This window comes from Pelophylax lessonae, assembly GCF_965119305.1.
Source record: "Pelophylax lessonae genome assembly, chromosome: 5".
NCBI classification, from domain to species: domain Eukaryota; kingdom Metazoa; phylum Chordata; class Amphibia; order Anura; family Ranidae; genus Pelophylax; species Pelophylax lessonae.
In genome coordinates this window covers 71,354,892-71,373,895 of record NC_138772.1, presented here as the reverse complement: position 1 = coordinate 71,373,895, position 19,004 = coordinate 71,354,892, and the positions used below count along the sequence as shown (strand labels likewise).

Here is a 19,004-nt window from a genome sequence, read left to right as displayed (position 1 = left end):
GCTGTCACAATTTAAAAAATAGCTTATCATTCTATGAACAAATGGACTACAACTACCGTCAGCCATTGTGGATGACGGCTTGTAGTTCTCAATGAACTGCAAGGGTGCTGGTAAGCACTCATGTAGTTCATTGAGCTTACTGGACTTCAGTAACAGCTTGCTCATATTGGAGGTACAGGCAGACAGTGTACTGACAGTCTGCAAGAGCCTGACATTGCATCTGCTGATTGCTTCTCCCCCTCACCTTACTAACCTTTGTAAAAAAAAAAAAAGATGTAGATACTTACCAATGTTTAGGCTGCTCCGGTCCGGTTATGTGATCCAGCTCCCCTGTGTCAGCCAGCGCCGCTGCAGTGGAGAGGAGAGAGCATGTACAATGGATGGGCCTTTAAAGCCTATGGGTGACATCATCGCTTCAGGATTTACTAGCCATTGTCAGAGGGCTCTCTCCTCTCCCCTGCAGCTGCCAGGACACAGGGAAGATCACATGACCAGAGTGGTAAACATATACATCTATCTTACACAGGTTAGTAAGTATACGTGTTAAGAGGGGGAGACAGAACAGTTTTAGGATTACTTAGGGTTAAGCTAGAACTCCACTTTAACTCCTCCTGGGGTTCCACTATCCTGACATATGACGTCCAGCAGGATAAGCCGGTCATGCATGCCCCAGGGGAGCAGGTAGTCCCCTCCCGCTCCTTGTAATGACAGCCGAGCAGCTTCTCAGGCGCATCGGTTATCATTACAAGACAGGCGACCATCGGCTATGGACGCCGGTACTGGGGTGATACCTCTAGCTGCAGGCATCACTCCGGTACAAGCACTTTCCCAAAATATCGGCAATATCGGTAACCTCAGGGGCCGATTCCGATATATCGGGGAAAATGCAGATTGGCCCTTGATATATCGGCTTTGCCTATAATCGGTCGACCCCTAGTTATAACCCCTTTTAGTTTTTTTGATGCCAAAAATGACATCTTTCCCTTCGTAACTCCCCGCATTTGTGTTCTCTAAATCAGCCTTTATCAACCAGGGTGCCCAGGCACCCTGATGTGCCTTGAGGCTTCTCCAGGGTTGCCTTGGGAAAATGCCTAGCAATTGATCAAAAATGACACATATATAAGCCAGCTGGTGGATGAAGCCTGCCTTTTAGTTACACAAAGCCACAACCAATGATGTCATCAGTTGATAAGGAGGATGTCAGTCGCCTCCACAGCATCCTTGTTTTACCCCTCTCTGCCCCTCTCCCTCAGCACTGGGTCACATTAGCTTACTGATGGAGAGAAATTGAGGGAGAAGAGAAACATTGGAATACTAGTCAGTACCAGTGTGAAAAAGTATATTTGCTTTGGAAGAAAAAAAATCACCTCTAACATTGGGTGTCCTACATGTGTGGATGTTGCTGCATTATGTAAAACTATTAGAATCGTTTTTTTTACATTTTTAGAATGGGGTTCTCTGAGACTATCTATAATTTTAAAGGGTGCCTTGACTGATAAAAGGTTGATAAACACTGCTCTAAATCTAAGTGGGGATGAATAGATCCATAGACAGGAAGCACATCCAATTGGATAGGAAAGTCCCTTGTAAAGTCATAATGTTATCACATATAACAGGAAAACAGAAAATCCCTAGGATGACTTCCAGGCAGCGTGTAGATGTCCTACATCAGGGCAGATTTGCTGAGCTGGATGCAGAGCGGCCCCATGCTGCACAATAAGAAGAGGATGGGATTGGTTCTAATAAATAGACCATCAGCTTCCATCTTTCCTTGTGGACTCCCCCCTCTAGTGGTCAGTAGTTGTGTTGCGTTCGGTTAAACCTTTCGCTGAATATAAACATTTTTCATGCTCAGACCAAATTTAACAACATTAGTTAGCTTGACAACGCTGGCTAATTTGCCTTCCTAAGAATTTGTTACATTGTTGTTCACGGGCATTTAAAGCTTTTGTAAAAAAAAAAATTAAATAAATACCTTGCTAAGATTTATTAGCTTACAAATGAGGAAAAGAGGAAACAATGGGGTCAGTTTGCTAAAGGCTAAAAGACTGTGCACTTTGCAAGCGCAGTTGCTCTAGAGCTTAGTAAATGAGGTGAATGTCTGCTGACTTCCATCATCCAATTATGTGCAATAGAAATGCTGTTTTTTAAATTTTCCTTGCATGTGATTGGGTATTCTTGACAAAGTGAAGCTTCACCTCATTTACTAAGCTCTGGGGCAACTTCACTTACAAAGTGCACATTCTCTTTGCCTTTAGTAAATCAATGTTATACAGACTGTCACTTTTTTACCCTGCTGACACCACAGCACTCCAGATATTGTTACAACAGTCTATCTGATTGCCCCACTGAGCGGAAGTGACTGTTATGGATTTATTCAAGATTACCTGTCTTAGCCCTTGTTAAAGTCATTCTTGTGTTTATTAAAAGTCAGCAGCTGCAAAAAGTGTATCTGCTGACTTTTAATAAACACACACTCACCTGTCCCATGATTCAGCAATGTGGCCACCCGAACCCTTGGTTCTCTCCCTCGCCTCTCCCCAGCCCCGGCATCACAAGTGTGGGCACCAGGCTGTGACAGCTTGCGGCTTCACAGCCAGGTGCGCACTGCACATGCGCAAGTCGTGCTGCGCCTCCTAAATGGCCAGGCAATCTTCTAGAACCTGTGACGTGTCCCAGAAGATTGCAGTGAGGGAGGGGGAGAGGAGAACTTAAAATCGAGTCGCCTAGGCGGCTCGAGCGGAAGTGGGAGCTGGTACCTGTCAAACCTAGGTACCCGCTCCCCCCCCCCCCCCCCCAAAAAAAATGACATGCCAAATGTGGCATGTAAGGGGGTGAAGAGTCCTTAAAGTGGAACTTCCACTTTTGGATGGAACTTAGCTTTAAACCCATTGAACTGTACTGCATGATGGGTCGTCAACCGCAATAGACCCCCCCCCCTTTTGGTTACTATCTACTTTGTTATGGTGATTAGTGGTCTGTAAGATACCTTATACAGTAGGGAGTCACACTTAAGCTAAAGTCCCCAAGGGCTCTACACACCTTGGTTGTTACCTTATACCCTTATTGGTTTTGTACCATGTGCGTAATTTCAAAGCGATAATTATTGCATGACAATCCTGTGTGTAGTGACATTTGACGTCCAGACGGTTAGTAGATATGTGTTTTTTTTAATGTTTTTCTGTCCTTAATGCACTTTAATTGTCGGTGCTTTGCTGACCCTGACTCTATATTGCTGGGGTGAGATTTTTTTAGTGCTAGAATATTTTTTGATACTAAAGCAATTAATAAAGTTTACATTTTTGCTATTCAACCCTATTGTGACTCTGTTGTCACTTAAGTAACCCCGTTGGTTCCCCAGGTAGCCTCCTTAACAGGGTTTTGTAGTATGCTATGTGTTTGGCTATGGTGACAACATCCTAACAAGTGAGTGGTCTATGGGAGCTTAATATTTTTGAAAATATACAAGGGCCCGGTGTTTGTTATTTTTAGGCTTTAGTAAATCAACTCCGTTTTTTTACATTTTTTTCTAACTTTTTTTCAAATTAAGGGGCATTTCACCACTGGCAACAACTCGAAAGTGGCAGGAACGCTAACAAACCGCTTACCTGTTTTAAAGGAATTTCATGCAGTTATCCCCTGTTATCTCAACAAATCCCTCACTCAGATTTAGGCCAGTGAGGAAGCAATTCCAAAACGAGTGCAAGCTTCTCCCCGGATGATTCCACTGCTGCTGATGTGTTGCCAACAGCTGAATCACCCATGTGACAACACGTTATTGTTTTCTTAACCACCTCAATACAAGTCACTTATACCCCCTTCCTGCCCAGACCAATTTTCAGCTTTCAGTGCTCTCACAATTTGAATGACAATTACTCAGTCATGCTACATTGTACCCAAACAAAGGTTTTATCATTTTTTTCACACAAATAGAGCTTTCTTTTGGGGGGTATTTAACCACTGCTGTTTTTTATGTTTTTATTTTTTGTGATATAGGGAAAAATAGAGCGGAAGTATTGAAAAAACTAAAAAACTTTTCTTTTTTGTTTGTTATAAAATTTTGCCAATAAGTAATTTTGTAGTATTCGGCTGCACACCTGGCTGTGCGGTGGAAGGGGCGATTATAGCTGATGCTGAGCTGGCAGGTAACCATAAGCGGTTTGCCGGGACATCGGGAAGGTAGATTTCGGCCTGGATTCTTCAGGTTTGGTTTGTTATTCCAGTGCTGGTACTGGGCTCCTCTTCCTGGGGCCTAGCTCCATTTGTGTTGATGCCGTTGGGGTGTTTGGCGCTGCTGGTGGTAGGCAGGTCTTCTGATTATGTTGTTTTCCTCATTCTTTTAGGAGCGACTGTTTCCTCCTCTGATTCATTCTCCGATCCACTACTCTCTACTGGCTCGATTTCCGAACCAGAATTGGATGATGAGAGCTCCCCGCTGCTCTCATTATCTGACATGTTAAGGATTGCATATGCCTCCTCAAATGTAAACAATCTTTTGAACTTGATGGGAGTACTGATGGCCTGTTGGACAGGTCATTGATGGGGTACTGATGGCAGGCCTGTGTGACAGGTCACTGATGGTGGTACTAATGCAGGGCCTGTGTGACAGGTCACTGATGGAGGTACTGGTGGCGGGCCTGTGTGACAGGTCACTGATGGCGAGCCTATGGGACAGGCCACTGATGGCGGTACTGTGTGACAGGTCACTGATAGCGGTACTGAAGGCCTGTGTGACAGGTCACTGATGGTGGGCCTGTGTGACAGGTCACAGATGGCAGTACAGAAGGCGGTACTGAAGGCCTGTGTGACAGGTCACTGATGGCGGTACTGATGGCGGTACTGATGGTATGCCTTTGTGACAGGTCACTAATAGCGGGCCTGTGTGACAGATCGAGATGGACTGTGTGACAGATGGCCTGTGTGACAGATTCAGACAGATCCAGATGTGGTGTGTGACAGATCCAGACAGATCCAGATGTGGTCACTGATGGCAGGCCTGTGTGACAGAGCTAGATGGGCTGTTTGAAAGATGTGGTGTGTGACAGATTCTGACAGATCCAGATGTGGTGTGTGACAGATCCAGATGAGCTGTTTGACAGATCCCTGGTGACAGGTTCTCTTTATTTGAGGGCGTGTGGTGCACAATAAGGTGTAATGAGACAGTAAAAAAAGCAGTCACTCACAGATCCTAGGAAGCCGGGATCACTGGCAATGGCTTTTCTGTTTACATTTGTGACCTGCTGTGTTTGGACACAGCCGATCACGTGGCAAGCAACTAATTTCATTGGCTGTTTATCCTAATCGGTGATGGGCTGTGTCCGAGGGACACGCGTCATCCCCGATCGCCGCGATGTGCGCCCTTTGAGGGTGCGCATTAGCTGAGAATCCTGCTGGACGTCTTATGACGCCCAGTCAGGATAGTTTAACCACTTTGCGGCCGTCATTCTGTTATATGGCGGGCGGGAAGTGGTTAAATAAACACGGAAAGAAAAACTCCAGCAGCAGACACTGTCAGTGACAGCCATTTGCAAACAAAACCATGTGATCACCTTGTCGTAGTTAATATGGTGATCACATAATCGGCAACTTCGCTGACTGATTTCTGATTGCTAGTTTGTCAGTACAGGCACAAACTAAGCATTGTGCACAAGCACACGCTGCTGATTCCCAAATGGAATATAGGTTGCAGTAACCGGATTTTCAAAATTAAGTAAAGGGACACCCTACTGTCCACATTTACTTTTATTGGGGGTAGTACAGGGGCAAAGCAGGGGTTATTAACAGCATGTAAAGTGCACCAAACAAATGTTGGGTGTGACCAAACAGTGGGAGGGGTTTAAAAGTGTATGGTTCAATAACACCTGAGCCTACTATGGTCTTGGTCAAGAGTGCAGGCCCAGGTGTGCTCTGCAGGTCACCATGTCAAGCAAGGGAAAGCGGCAAATTATCCATATCCTTACCTCCCACAACGAAGTCTGTACAAGCGGATAAGGAAAGGACTGGGAAGACCATGTAACACAGCGGGGTGCAGATGCACCCATCCCCTCCCTCCTCTTCCTTCAGGCCAATTACAGAAATGTTACTAAGGGGGATTACCCTGCAACAGCTCAGGCTGCAGATGCCATTATTATAGTTGAAAAGAAATCAGGGACACCTCCTAACTGGGAACAAAATCTGGGATATTTTTTTCACTAGGGATAGGCCTGTAAAATTGCCGATTGTCCCCAGAAACTGGGGCCATCTGGTCGCCCTAATATAGATGATAGCTCTGTACATTGTGCAAAGGAACGCAGTGGCGGCTGGTGCTCAAAATATTTGGGGGGGGACGCAAACAGAAAAATTTATTAGGCATTGCTTTGCGGCAAAAAACGCTGTAAAAAATTGCGTGACTTTGAGGTCACAAAAGTGTGAAAGGGGCCTTCAGTAATCAAGGTATAGTGTGCCCCCTTTCAATGCAGACAGACCAGCGTGCCCTCTTTCAATGCAGAGTGACCAGCGGTGCCCCCTTTCAATGCAGACAGACCAGCTTGCCCCTACTCAAAGCAGACAGACCAGCTTGCCCCTATTCAATGCAGAATGACCAGCGTGCCCCCATTCAAAGCAGAATGACCAGCGTGCCCCCTTTCAAAGCAGAGTGACCAGTGTGCCCCCTTTCAATGCAGACAGACCAGCTTGCCCCTATTCAATGCAGACAGACCAGCATGCCCCCATTCAATGCAGAATGACCAGCGTGCCCCCTTTCAATGCAGACAGACCAGCTTGCCCCTATTCAATGCAGACAGACCTGCGTGCCCTCATTCAATGCAGAATGACCAGCGTGCCCCCATTTAATGCAGAATGACCAGCGCACCCCCATTCAATGCAGAATGACCAGCGTGCCCCTTTTTAATGCAGAGTGACCAGCGTGCCCCTATTCAATGCAGACAGACCAGCGTGCCCCCATTCAATGCAGAATAACCAGCGTGCCCCCTTTCAATACAGACAGACCAGCTTGCCCCCTTTCAATGCAGAACGACCAGTGTGCCCCCTTTCAATGGAGAGTGACCAGCTTGCCCCCTTTCAATGCAGAGAGACCAGTGTGCCCCCATTCAATGCAGAGAGATCAGTGTGCCCCCTTCAATGCAGAGAGATCAGTGTGTCCCTTTCAATGCAGAGAGATCAGTGTGCCCCCCTTTAATGCAGAGAGAGATCAGTGTGCCACTTTTAATGCAGAGAGAGATCAGTGTGCCCCCTTCATTTCAGAGAGAGACCAGTGTGCCCCCTTCAATGCAGAGTGACCAGAGTGACCAGCATGCCCCCCCTCCCCCCGAGACCAGTGCACATACCTGCAGTGGCGGCGGCCCCTCCTTAGTCCCCTGGCGTCTCCTCGAGTCCTCCCGCCTCCTCCTCGGCCAATGCCATGGGGTTTGCCTTTCGGCCAATCAGGAAGCGGGTCTAGGACCCGCTTCCTGATTGGCTAGGAGGAGGGTCCGTGTGACAATAGCGAATTTTCATTCACTATTGTCACACAATGGGTGGGCTCGGGGCGCACTGCTATGCGCCCCGGGTCCACCCTTTGCTGAAGCCTATTAGAGCCTCTGGCTCTAATCAGGTGATAGAAAAAAAAAAACCCATTGAGCTCCATGCGTCCGGCGCCCCGCATGCAGATTGGGGGTCCGGACGCATTGATAGGGGGGGGCGGCGCCCCTGCACCCCCAACGCACCGGCCACCACTGAAGGAACGTTAATCTACAGATTAAAGAAGTGACGAGGCTAAGGAAACCTATACTGACAGCTGAGCTTGCTATTTACTAGTTGCCTGATTCATAGCTATCTAACAGGGAATATAAAGTTCATACTCCAAATGGCACTATGACTGTGCAAGAAAACCTGCCATGGGAGAAATGAAATGCTATAATTGCTAAGCTTTTTTTCTGAAAGGACTTACTACTAGTCTGTCATGCTGATCCTCAGTGCTGTAGACCTTATATTGTATGTAGATAAAGAGTTCTGACTTTGCTTGCTGCGGACCTCATTCAGGCCAGTTACTGGAAACATAATGAATCAATAGGCATAGAACAATTGTTATTCAGATCTCTATGTACTGTCTAAGATGTGAGATTTGGTTTGGCCTTGAAAATGTTACATATGACATTGACAGTGTACATTGAAATGGTGCTTTCTATAGAAATACGCTGGGACAAAAAGAAAGCCAGCGGGTCAAAATTCCCACTCAAACCTAAACAATATGCTATATGGCAAAGAGTATGTTGACACCCCACTAAAGGATTATGTTCAGGAGTTTCCAGTGAAGGGCACTGTTAATGTTTAACCATACAAAGACATCTTAGATGTAGCACCCCCCTGACCCCCACATGCATATTAGGGGCCCCCAGAGACAGTTTGAACTAGCATTTGAGTATTAACGGTGAATAGTAGAGAATGTTTGGAACCAATCACTTTGATCAAAAGGAGAGAGGGTTTAGGCCTTCAAATATCCTGAGCACAGATCTGCACAGACTGTAATCTCCACTTCCAGCTTTTTAGAATATGTGCCTTTAAGCCTACTCTGGCATTTCTGTAATTTAGCAGTACCTTGGCTGAAGAGAAGAGGGCTCTATCCATTCTCCAAGCAAGTTACCAGTCCTCTGAGAGGCTCAAGCTGCTGACCCCTATCTAGGACGCCTACTCTGGCAAAGATCCTTTTCCCTGGTACTCCAGCTTGAGCATAGCTTTCGCCAATCCAGGCAGGACAGCTTCAGAATATGACCCAGGCTTGACCTTCAAACACATGTAGCCCCCCCCCCCCCCCCATGGAAGCAGGCCTAACTGATACCGCTCCAACCCAGTCCTAAGCCTGGATGTAAACATTATATTTCTAAGTGTCCATTCATACTGGTACGACTTGTCAGGCGACTTGGTCAGCCTGACAAGTCGTGCACCGTCGCTTCCACTGTGTAGTACAGGAGCCGTTCTGATAGGAGCGACACAAGTCGCTCTGACTTAGAAAAAGGGTCCTGTACTGGGCGACCTGGAGGCGACTTGCATTGACTTCCATTATGTGAAGTCCGTGCAAGTCGTGCCGAAGTCACGCTGCACGCGACTTCACAGGTCGCCCCCTAAGTCGGAGCGACCTAATGTGAACGGGGACTCAAGGTTAACCCAAATATTTATATCTTTCCCCAGCATGCAGCACTAATAACAAAACTCCTAGTGGTTAGCCAGAGAATTACACAAAATCTTCAGGGTCCAAACCCATTGCCTCTTCAATCTATATTATCAGAGACACTGCCTGATAGCAGGCAGGAACAAGCAATATGACTGGAAGTAAAGAAAGCAGCACTATTTCTAAATTAAGCCCTAGCAGGTTACAGCGAGGCGATACCAAGTTTAATATACTCTCCTGATTAAGGTAGAGTGGCTACATTGACAATTGTGCACTTCCACTATTGTGGTAACTGTTTAGGAAAGGCTCTTTCCTGTTCCAGCATAACTGTTCCCCAGTGTAGAAAACTTTCCTCATAAAAATGTAGGTTGACAAGTGGTGGGAAGGAACTCAAGTGTCTTTTACAGAGCCCTGACCTCAGTCCTACTTAATAACTTTGGGATGAATTTAAACACAAACTGTGATCAAGGTCAAGTTGTCCAACATCCGTTACTGACCTCACAAATGCTCTTCAGACTGACTGGGGATAAATCCCTACAGACACTCCAAAATGTTGTGGAAAGCTTTAAAGAAAGTATGGAGGCCCTTATTGCCACAGAATGAGGGCCAACTCCATATAAATGCCCATGATTTTGGAATGGGATGTCCAACATGCTCATAAAAGTATGATGGTCATATGTTCATAAACATTTGGCCATATATTGTATCATTTTTTGGTTGAGTTGGTCTTTAAAAAAGTCTTTACCACAGTTGTGCCATATTTCAGGCACTCTACTAAAAATTACTGTGTCTTATGGATTCACTGGTTAAAGCATCCTAATGCCACTCCTGGTCTCAAGCCCAATTAGCCTGCTTTGATTTACCACCAAAGAGTATTCCCTTTACTTTACCTTTCATATATCCTCTGTTAGTGTCACAAATAACATGTTGTAGAACTATGTACATGGCAGTCTAATATATGGTGGTCTGCGGATGTTTAGCTGTCGCAGGGTCTACCCCCCCAACTGGACACAGTGTGTACCCATTTGGGGTGTTCAGGGGGGTTGGGGATGGCCCGATTAGAGAACAGCCATTAGCGACCCCATCTTATAAGTATTAATGCTATTCGTATATTTGGATTGCTTAATGCTGTAAAGGCTTATCTTCATGGGCATGAAGTTAGATTGCATAACTGCACCTATGTACTACTGGCCATAATATCAATGTTTTATGAGTTTGCTTTCCTCTGTTATTATTATGATTTCCTTTCCCTGTTTGTTACTATTTGAAATAATCTTAATAAAAACTATTTAACAAGAAAAATGACTGTGTCTTTTATTTTACAGATAAGTTATAAAGAGCAATATAAAAAATCCAAGGGCAAGAGTGAGTTTGTCCCTGACACAGCAAAACTGAAAGCTGTAACAGACTTCATCTCAGAGGTAAGATAAAGCTCTCGTTATTTGTATGAATGCTTGCCCTTCAGGTTAACCTCCTGCATTCAGCATTGGGTAAAAGCTCTGGTATTTGTGTCAGTAATTAAAGTGTATGTGAAGCCAAAAAATTTTTTGGTTGTCTTTTGGATGGAAAAGAAAATAGTTAGACCAGTTTTGATTGCTGTCTGTGTCCCTACTTCGTATATTTACTCTGTTTTGATGACCATAGTAGACCAGGACAATAAAGGGTAAAGGGATTTGATATCCTTATTTGCTTGTTCACATGCTCTAATCCTTTATGCTGCCTTCCACGTGAGTTTGTTTACATTTTCACAGGGAGCTGTCAGTTTTCTAGTAGCCACCAAGTCACTTTTACATGCTGCCCCCCATGTATCTCAGGCTAACGTGGGTGGGTCACACTAGAATCACCTAATTACTTTTACATGCTGCCCCCATCCCTGATTTCCATGTATCTCAGGCTTACCTGAGTGGGTCACACTAAAATGTTAGAGTCCAAAGTAAGGTTTTATTCCAAAAATAATTTGGGTACAAGAGCCAGCATGTTTTTTTTGGGGGGGGGGGGGCAACACACTGCCCCCTTCATCAGGGCCTATGGAATTGTGTGATCTGTTTGTATTGTCAGTGGTTTATACTGTAAATATGGTATGTTGCCAAAAAAAGGAATTTGGTAAATGTCAGCAGCTGGTTTGTAACTTTTTGAAGTAACTATTCTTACTTTGGACTTCAACATTCCAATGTGGCATTTGGATTTCAGATTTAATTGTTGTCTGTTCATCCCAGGGTCTTCATGGTAGTTCCTCGATGCAGGGACACTGTCTGCATACTATTGATACAATAATTTTCTGGCACTTTAGCTTCACATACCAATATCCTAAGGTTCCAGTGCCATTGATTTAATACTCTAAGCCTGCTGGATCGGTATCAGGATAAGGAGCATTATGGGATCGTACATAAGATGTGCATTAACAAAAATTATCACAAATAAATAAGACACAGACACTGTAAATTTGTTTCAAAGTGGCCAAAAGGCCATGATGATTTATAAAGTGGCTAGCCAAATAAATTATCAACCATAAAAATGTATTAAATAATTAAACAACATAAGCAATGACCTAGCTAGCCAGCTCAGGCCAATAAAAAATACCAAATAAAAAGAACCATAAAAAGACCCTAATTTATCCATCAAGCATAAGGCTAGACGATGATTACCCCTCCCGCGTGACATAACCAAGCAACCGGGAAGGGAAGGAGGGAAGCTTTCTGGCGATGCAGAAGTCCTTCCTTTTCTTCTGCTCCTCCAGAATGATATAACAGTCAGTAGCTCAATTTATGTAAATGACAGTTAAGCAGGTGGAGATTTGAGGATGCTAGCTCATTAGTTAAAAGCTGAGCCATCATAACCAATGAAAAGTTGCTAGACAGAACTGCAAAAAAGCACAACCAGTTAAAGGGGCCCCATGTAACATTCCATGTGGTCCCTCTCTGTTTAATGCAGTCATCATGACAGGAGATAAACGAACATCCAATCACTGATCCATCTCCTCTGGGTGGTATGAACCCAGAAGTGATCAGCTCAGATCGCTTCCTTGTTCATAGCTGTCAATTTCTAGTCTCCCCACAATCTGTGCTCCATCAATTTCAAAAGACTACATGGCTATTATAAAAGGTCTAATATCACTGCAAGCTTAGTCTCTTTAGTTCCCCAGAGTTCAACCTTAAATTTATTGGTTCTTTCAGAAGTAAGTTGACAGGTCCATTTAAGTGATTGCATGGAGGCACGTATATGCGCCCAATAAATCAGTTAATTGTGGCTTGGTGATACAGGGGAATGACAAACAAAATCCTCACAGCTGCACATATGTGTACTTGTATTCTTTTCTGCTAATTTTCCACCTTATAAAATATCGATTTCAATATGTTCTCGAGTATAATATCCTTATTCGTGCCCCAAATAAAGAAGACATTTGTAACTCCTTGCATGCGTGATTCTTTCCATAAAGGCAATGTACTTTTTGTTTGTCACTAAGATGCCTTGTGTTACTAAGGGGTTTATATTTCATTATACGATCAAATCAATAAAAAGCAGAATTTGCAGAGCAGATGCAGCTGTGCCTTAAGAAAGAGTTATATATTGGTTCTAATAAAAAAGTTGATGCTGTTGACATATATTTTAGGGTCAGCTGTTCACTGAAGCAACTTAGAAAATGTAGTATAGGCCACACACACACCGGACAATAGTAACCATATGAGCGGTATATAATTCTGATTTATGCCGAACAACTGCAGGTAGTTTCAGTAATGGCATCGATGTGTTTAGGATTTTAACAACATCTCTTGCAGAGTAGAGTAATTGATTTTTAAGGCCTGATGATGGTAGGCGGGAATCATTATATTACTTAGTAAACTCTGATTGATGACAGCAATGTGAAACTTAGAGAGAACATGTTTTTTTGTTATTTTCTCATAAATGATGGTAATAGGAAACCTTTCATCTGTTATTCTGTTTTCTTCTGTTTTGACATGTTAATCCTTATTGCTGTTATGTATAGGAAGATTTAAAAAAAATAAGCAATTTTGATACTTTGGGGTTGATTTACTAAAGGCAAGTAAGCTGTTCACTTTGCGAGAGAATTTTCCCTTAGCTTAGTAATTGTGGAGAAAATTTACATGATTGGATAATGGAAGTTAGCAGAGCTTCGCCTCATTTACTAAGCTAAGGGGAAATTCCCTTGCAAGGAGAACAGACTATTTGCCTTCAGTAACTCTATTGACTGTCATTTCTGTGCTGTCCCAGACAATCACAGGCCACAGGTGCAAGCTTGATTCTTTTTAGCTCCCTGGGTCTGGGTGGATTTTGCCATGGGTGCCACAGGACCTTCTGGCATTGCATGAAAGAGGGTTAGTTGGTTGTGTTTGGTCTTTAGTCTAAGGTTTCCCAGTCTTATAGGTTTCCTAAAAGGAAATACAAAACCTATGAAGCTGTAAAAAATGCTGCTGTGGGGTTGGTTTACTAAAACTGTAGAGTGCAAAATCTGGTGCAGCTGTGCATGGTGGTCAATCAGCTTATAAATTCAGCTAGTTCAATTAAGCTTTGACAATAAGTCCCGGTTCACATTTGTGCGATGCGGGAACGCTGCGAATATGCAGCGTGATCCCGCATCACATCCGCACCTCTGGCAGTTCACACTGCCATATGCGATACGCAGGGGGTGTCAATTAAAAGTTAACGACACCCCCAGTTGCGATCGCATATCGCAGTGCGATCTGCAAGTTCGCACAGAATCGGATTGCACTAGTGTGAACCACTATGCGATCTGATTCTGCTGTGGCTAAAAAAAAGCCTCATGTGCAAGCTTATTGCAGATGCGGTGCGAATTCAGCCATACAAAGTGTATGGCTGAAATTTGCACGGCACATGAGATTGCATGTAATTTAGGAGCAGTGCGCTCCGAATTATATGCGATCTCCGCAAACGCACAAATGTGAACCGGCCCTAAAACCTGGAATCTGATTGCTTTCTTTGCAGAGCTGCACCAGATTTTGCACTCTTTAGTGTTAGTAAATCAACCACTTTGTGCTATTTTTTGAATACAGAGACAAGATGAAGCAACTGTACAGAGATGTGCCTTTATCATGCAGTCATGGTGTCCAAGAAAACATGATTAAGTGGCAAAAATATTACCTAGATAGACCTAGTGCTTTGCAGATTTCCGCCTTAACGGTGAGACAAGAGTTTTGTGTATTGTGGCATTTATATCCAATATACCAGAAAAACAAGTCGTGAATGAACAAGGCTTTGATTTCATTTTCTTGATGTTGGATAGTCACACTCTCATTTAATGTACCATGTCAGATTCATCTGCCTTGCCATTATACAACAAATTAAGGGTTTGATGATTACATGTTGCTTGTGATCACTTGACAGGAGTTCATTAGAGCTGCTTGTGCTCAATAAGGAGAGATAGGTGGAAAATGAATTTGTATTATTTGAAGCACCTCACACTATAAGTTTTGGATAGAGCAAAGAAGGCCTAAAAACCCCGGTCGGGTTTTTTTTTTTTGCTATCTGTGTACCACTTTATTTTCTGTCCCATTGACATGTCAGGAACAGTGGGAATATCTCCAAAGTGAAGGGAATTTTCCTTAAATAGTTGTCACCTTACAAATTGTCCCCATTGGAAGATTTATGCCATATTCGTGTTCCGGTGACAACTAAAAATGTAGGATTTTCTCCCTCTTTAAGTCCCAATGGTCACCTGGACAAATAGAAGAGGATTCCTAGTGAGGATGCAGACTAAATCGAATCTAAAGTCTAAAACCTGAAACGGTTAATAAAGCTTTCCTGCTCATTTACCACGAAAAAGAAAAAGTTGGCAGGTACTTGCTGGCTTTTCACAAATTTAATGTTGCACACAGTAGTTTTTTTTAGAAACTTACAGCACAACGGAATGATTCCATGAACAAATTTATGAGAATATGGACATGGATAGATCAGTAGAGACTTTCTGATATTATAGGGTTGATTTACTTAAGGCAAATAGACTGTGCACTTTGCAAAGTGCAGTTGCACCCTGCAAATGCAGTTGCTCCAGGGTTAAGTAAATGAGCAGAAGCTTTGCTGACTTCCATCATCCAATCACGTGCAAGCAAAAATGCTGTTTTTTTCTAGTTTTCCTTGCACATGATTGGGTATTCTTTGCAAAGCAAAGCTTTACCTCATTTACTAAGCTCTGAAGCAACTGCACTTGCAGACAGCAGCTGCACTTTGTAAAGAGCACAGTCTATTTTCCCTTAGTAAATTAACCCCTATGAACCTACTTCAACCCTGTGCTCCCCAAATATGACAGGGGGAATAGGGTGGAATATTGTCCTATGCCTATGCCTCCATTGTCCATTCCCAGTCAGGAATCTCCTTCCTACCTGGGCTTCATCTCTTTTTTCATTGTCCCTATCATCCCTCCCTCCTCCCTTTGTGTCCCTTCCTATCCCCAATCCTTTTACTTCTTCACCCCTTTTTTATTTCCCTTTCGTCTCCTTTCTTCTCTGCCAAAATACATTTGTTTTTCCCCCCAGCACTGCTTCACGCACCTTGAGTGTAAAATTAGGTCATTCTTCCTATACAGTACACCATAGGTGGCCCATTTGGACCTACACTGCTTCACAGAACATTCCTTGTTCCTTTCGCTCTATTAAATGAAATGTGACCTTATGCCATGTATTGAGTTGTAACAGTGCTTTCAGATGGTAATGTTCTTTCTACTATTGCCACCTACTTAAGTTTAATCTACTTGTATGTGTTCTTTTTGAAAACTTCACAAAACTAAAAAAATCTATTGAACAAAAAAGTTTTGGCTTTTTAACCAAAGGAGTGGGTAACAGTTTATATGAGGTTGAAAAAAAGACACAGGAGCACCCAGTTCAGGTCCGTTCCAGTTCATATGTGCGTGTGATTTTTTTTTCATGTTCCATATTTTTGTTGAAAGGAGACAAAAGTGTTTCAGCATAACAAGGCAATAACACATACTAGGGTGTATTAAAACACATTACAAAAGAACTAGAGAACAACAGTTGACCGTTTGAAAAAGTAAGACTACGAAAAAACCATGCAAACCATGTTTAAAAGAGGTTGGGGGATAGCTTAATATCACATCAGTACGCTGCCGTTACCTGACATATGCATACAGAATAGACAGACGGCAGGAGGAAGGAGTAAATGCAAAATAGCATTATTGTGATAACATATATTTCAGGACAGAGGTTAAGGGAGGCAAAGGCAAAATTCCTTTTATACAACAGACAAAGTGGTCTACTGTAGTCAACATGAAAGTCACTGTGCAAAAGTTAGGGGATATAAGCTATAAAGTTATTAGAAATATGCAGTGGTAGGTGGAAGAAAGTCCAAAGTGTCTGTAGTTGGGTGATCAATAAAAAAGTAGTAGTCAGTATGTAAAGGAGGAGGAAAAAGAGGAGAGAAAGTAAGATGGCAGAGGGGGGTAAGAGGGGTCCAGAGGGAAGGGGAGACGAAAAGAGGGTTGGGGGGGGTGTTGGTGGGGGAACCCCAGAAATCAGTCGGAGAGAAGAAGAATGGGAAGTGTGTAGGTCAGAAGGCTAATCAGATAGTGGCAGGGATTCATCAAAATTGGCAGGAAGGGGGCGTGTCCAAGATGGCGACCTGAGCAGACGTGCCTGCTGAGAGCTCCGAGAGCGATTTATCCTGCTTGTAATCCGTGATTGCCTTTCTCACTTACCTTGGCCGATTTCAGTCCTCTGCATGCCCAGCCAGTCATCTGCCCGACCACAGCGGGCGAAGAAGCTCCATTTTCCGCAGACGGTGCAATCCCCTGGGGCGCCCGCTCCCACGCAGACTAGGCCGCAGCCGCCTCGCCCTTCCTGCAATATGGCCTCTCAGATGGAGCAACAACCTGCTGCCGAGGTCCCGCTGCCTGGCATCCCGGAGGTCATGGCGGCAATAGTGGCCTGCCAGACGGCACTCACCACGAAAATCGAGGCGGTGCAGATGGATGTCTGTCTGATGCGGCAGGACTTCAACAAGATCCGGTCCCGACTCACGGAGGTGGAACAGCGCGTTGGCCCTGTGGAGGACACGCTGGCTGAACACACGGCCTCCCTGCGGGTCTTGCATTCCAAGGTGAGGGCATTGGAGTTCCGTGCCGAGGACGCAGAGAATCGCAACCGGCGCAATAACCTCCGGATAGTGGGACTCCCGGAGGGAGCGGAAGGTAGGGACCCGACGCTGTTCATGGAGGAGCTGCTCCGGTCGGTGCTGCCTGCGGCCCGCTACTCCCAGCACTACACCGTGGGTCCCACCGGGTCCCTCCTCGCCCGGGCCCGGAAGGCTCTCCGCCTCGCAGTATGATCCTTCGACTCTTGAACTTCAGAGACCGGGATGAGACCCTGCGGGCGGCTCGGGCGGCGGGGTCGCTGTCCTACCAGAACGCCAAGCTCATGATATTCCCGGACTACACCATGGAGACACAGAAACAGCGTCGCTCTTTTGATGCAGTCAAGGCTGCGCTCCGGTCCCGGGGCATCAAGTACAATATGTTGTTCCCGGCTAAACTCCGGGTGATCGATGGGGAATCCACCCGTTTTTTCACAGATCCTAGAGATGCATCGGACTGGCTGGAGCAACTTACCCCCGTGGCTGAGTGGGTATTCCCTGTGCTGTTCGTTGCCCGGCGATGTTTCACCCACCCTTATGTTGCCGCTGGCTTGTGTATTTCCTCCCTCCCTGACTCTCCTGTGCCCTGGCTGCCATGCTGGCGGTAACTTACATCACCCTTGTTGGATTGCGGCCTTACGCCTGGTCGCCCCCGGATGGATGTATGCACCCTTTGTCAGCTGTCTGGCTGGCTTGAGCTCCTTTGAATTGCATGCTCGGCTCCGGTGTGTATCGCTCTCGGCTGCACCACGCAGCTGCACTTGACTGGTACCGGTTGTGCCTTATATCGTTGCCTTACCCGAGTGCCCGTTGGTCCTTGGTTTCACGTCACCTTTCTGACTTGACTGTTGTGGGGGGTTAGGGGATCCATGCCTGCCCTTGTTTTGGGGTCTGGTGGGGTGGGGGGTGGGGGGAACCGTGGGTTGTTTTGTTCTGACTCGCACACTGTGATTTCTAATGTTCGCTTTGGGTTACTCTGCGAGCTCAGGGGTTTATTTGTACAAGGTTTTGGTTTTCTGGTTGCTCTTTATAATCTAACTGGTGTGGCTACGGTCCTATGTGCGACCCTTGAGGGGGTCTGGACGGTGGACGGGTGGCCTGGCCCCCCCCGGCTTCCGGTGGAGTGGTGATGTGTGCCTATCCTGCATTGATGGTCCCCTTGGTTGGTTATGGTGAAGGTTGATGTGCTTTCCTGGAATGTGCGGGGTATGAATTCTGCGGTTAAACGCTCCTTGGTCTTTACCTTTCTGCGCAGATATGCTCCGCGCATTTGTGTTCTACAGGAAACCCACCTGCTGGGATCTCGTACTTGGGGTCTTAGGCAGGCCTGGGTGGGCTCCCATTATCACTCCACGTATTCATGCTACGCCAGGGGGGTTAGTATCCTCGTGCATCGCTCACTGCCTTTTCAGCTGCTGGAGGTTCGGAATGACCCGGCCAGGAGATATGTGCTGTTACATGCTACCATACATTCCGTGCCCTTTCTGCTGGTGGGTCTTTACTTGCCTCCTCCGGTTGACCATGCCTTCCTCTACACTCTTATGCAATTGATTGTCTCGTTTGATGTGGTCAATGTACTATTGTTGGGTGATTTTAATATGTCTCCCACTCCGGATCTGGATCGTCTCCACCCTCCCTCGGTCTGGTCTGACGCCTTGGCCCGTTGGATGTCCACCTTTTCTCTGGTGGATGTCTGGTGGAGCTTACACCCGTCGGATCGGGCGTTTACGTGTCACTCTGC

At 45.2% G+C, this 19,004-nt stretch overlaps 2 protein-coding genes across 3 annotated transcripts in view; both read left to right on the top strand.

The window, feature by feature from the left end:
- The window catches only part of LOC309555747 (LIM zinc-binding domain-containing Nebulette), a 328,664-nt gene that overhangs the window by 203,791 nt on the left and 105,869 nt on the right, over positions 1 to 19,004 (top strand). The gene's annotated exons all lie outside the window — the stretch shown is intronic.
- The window catches only part of LOC309555575 (nebulette-like), a gene marked incomplete at its 5' end in the record, with an annotated part of 100,411 nt that overhangs the window by 4,811 nt on the left and 76,596 nt on the right, over positions 1 to 19,004 (top strand). The window contains one exon of the mRNA XM_082257635.1: positions 10,471 to 10,566. Within this exon, the coding sequence (XP_082113761.1) occupies positions 10,471 to 10,566 (96 nt within the window). The remainder of the gene's footprint in view (positions 1 to 10,470; positions 10,567 to 19,004) is intronic.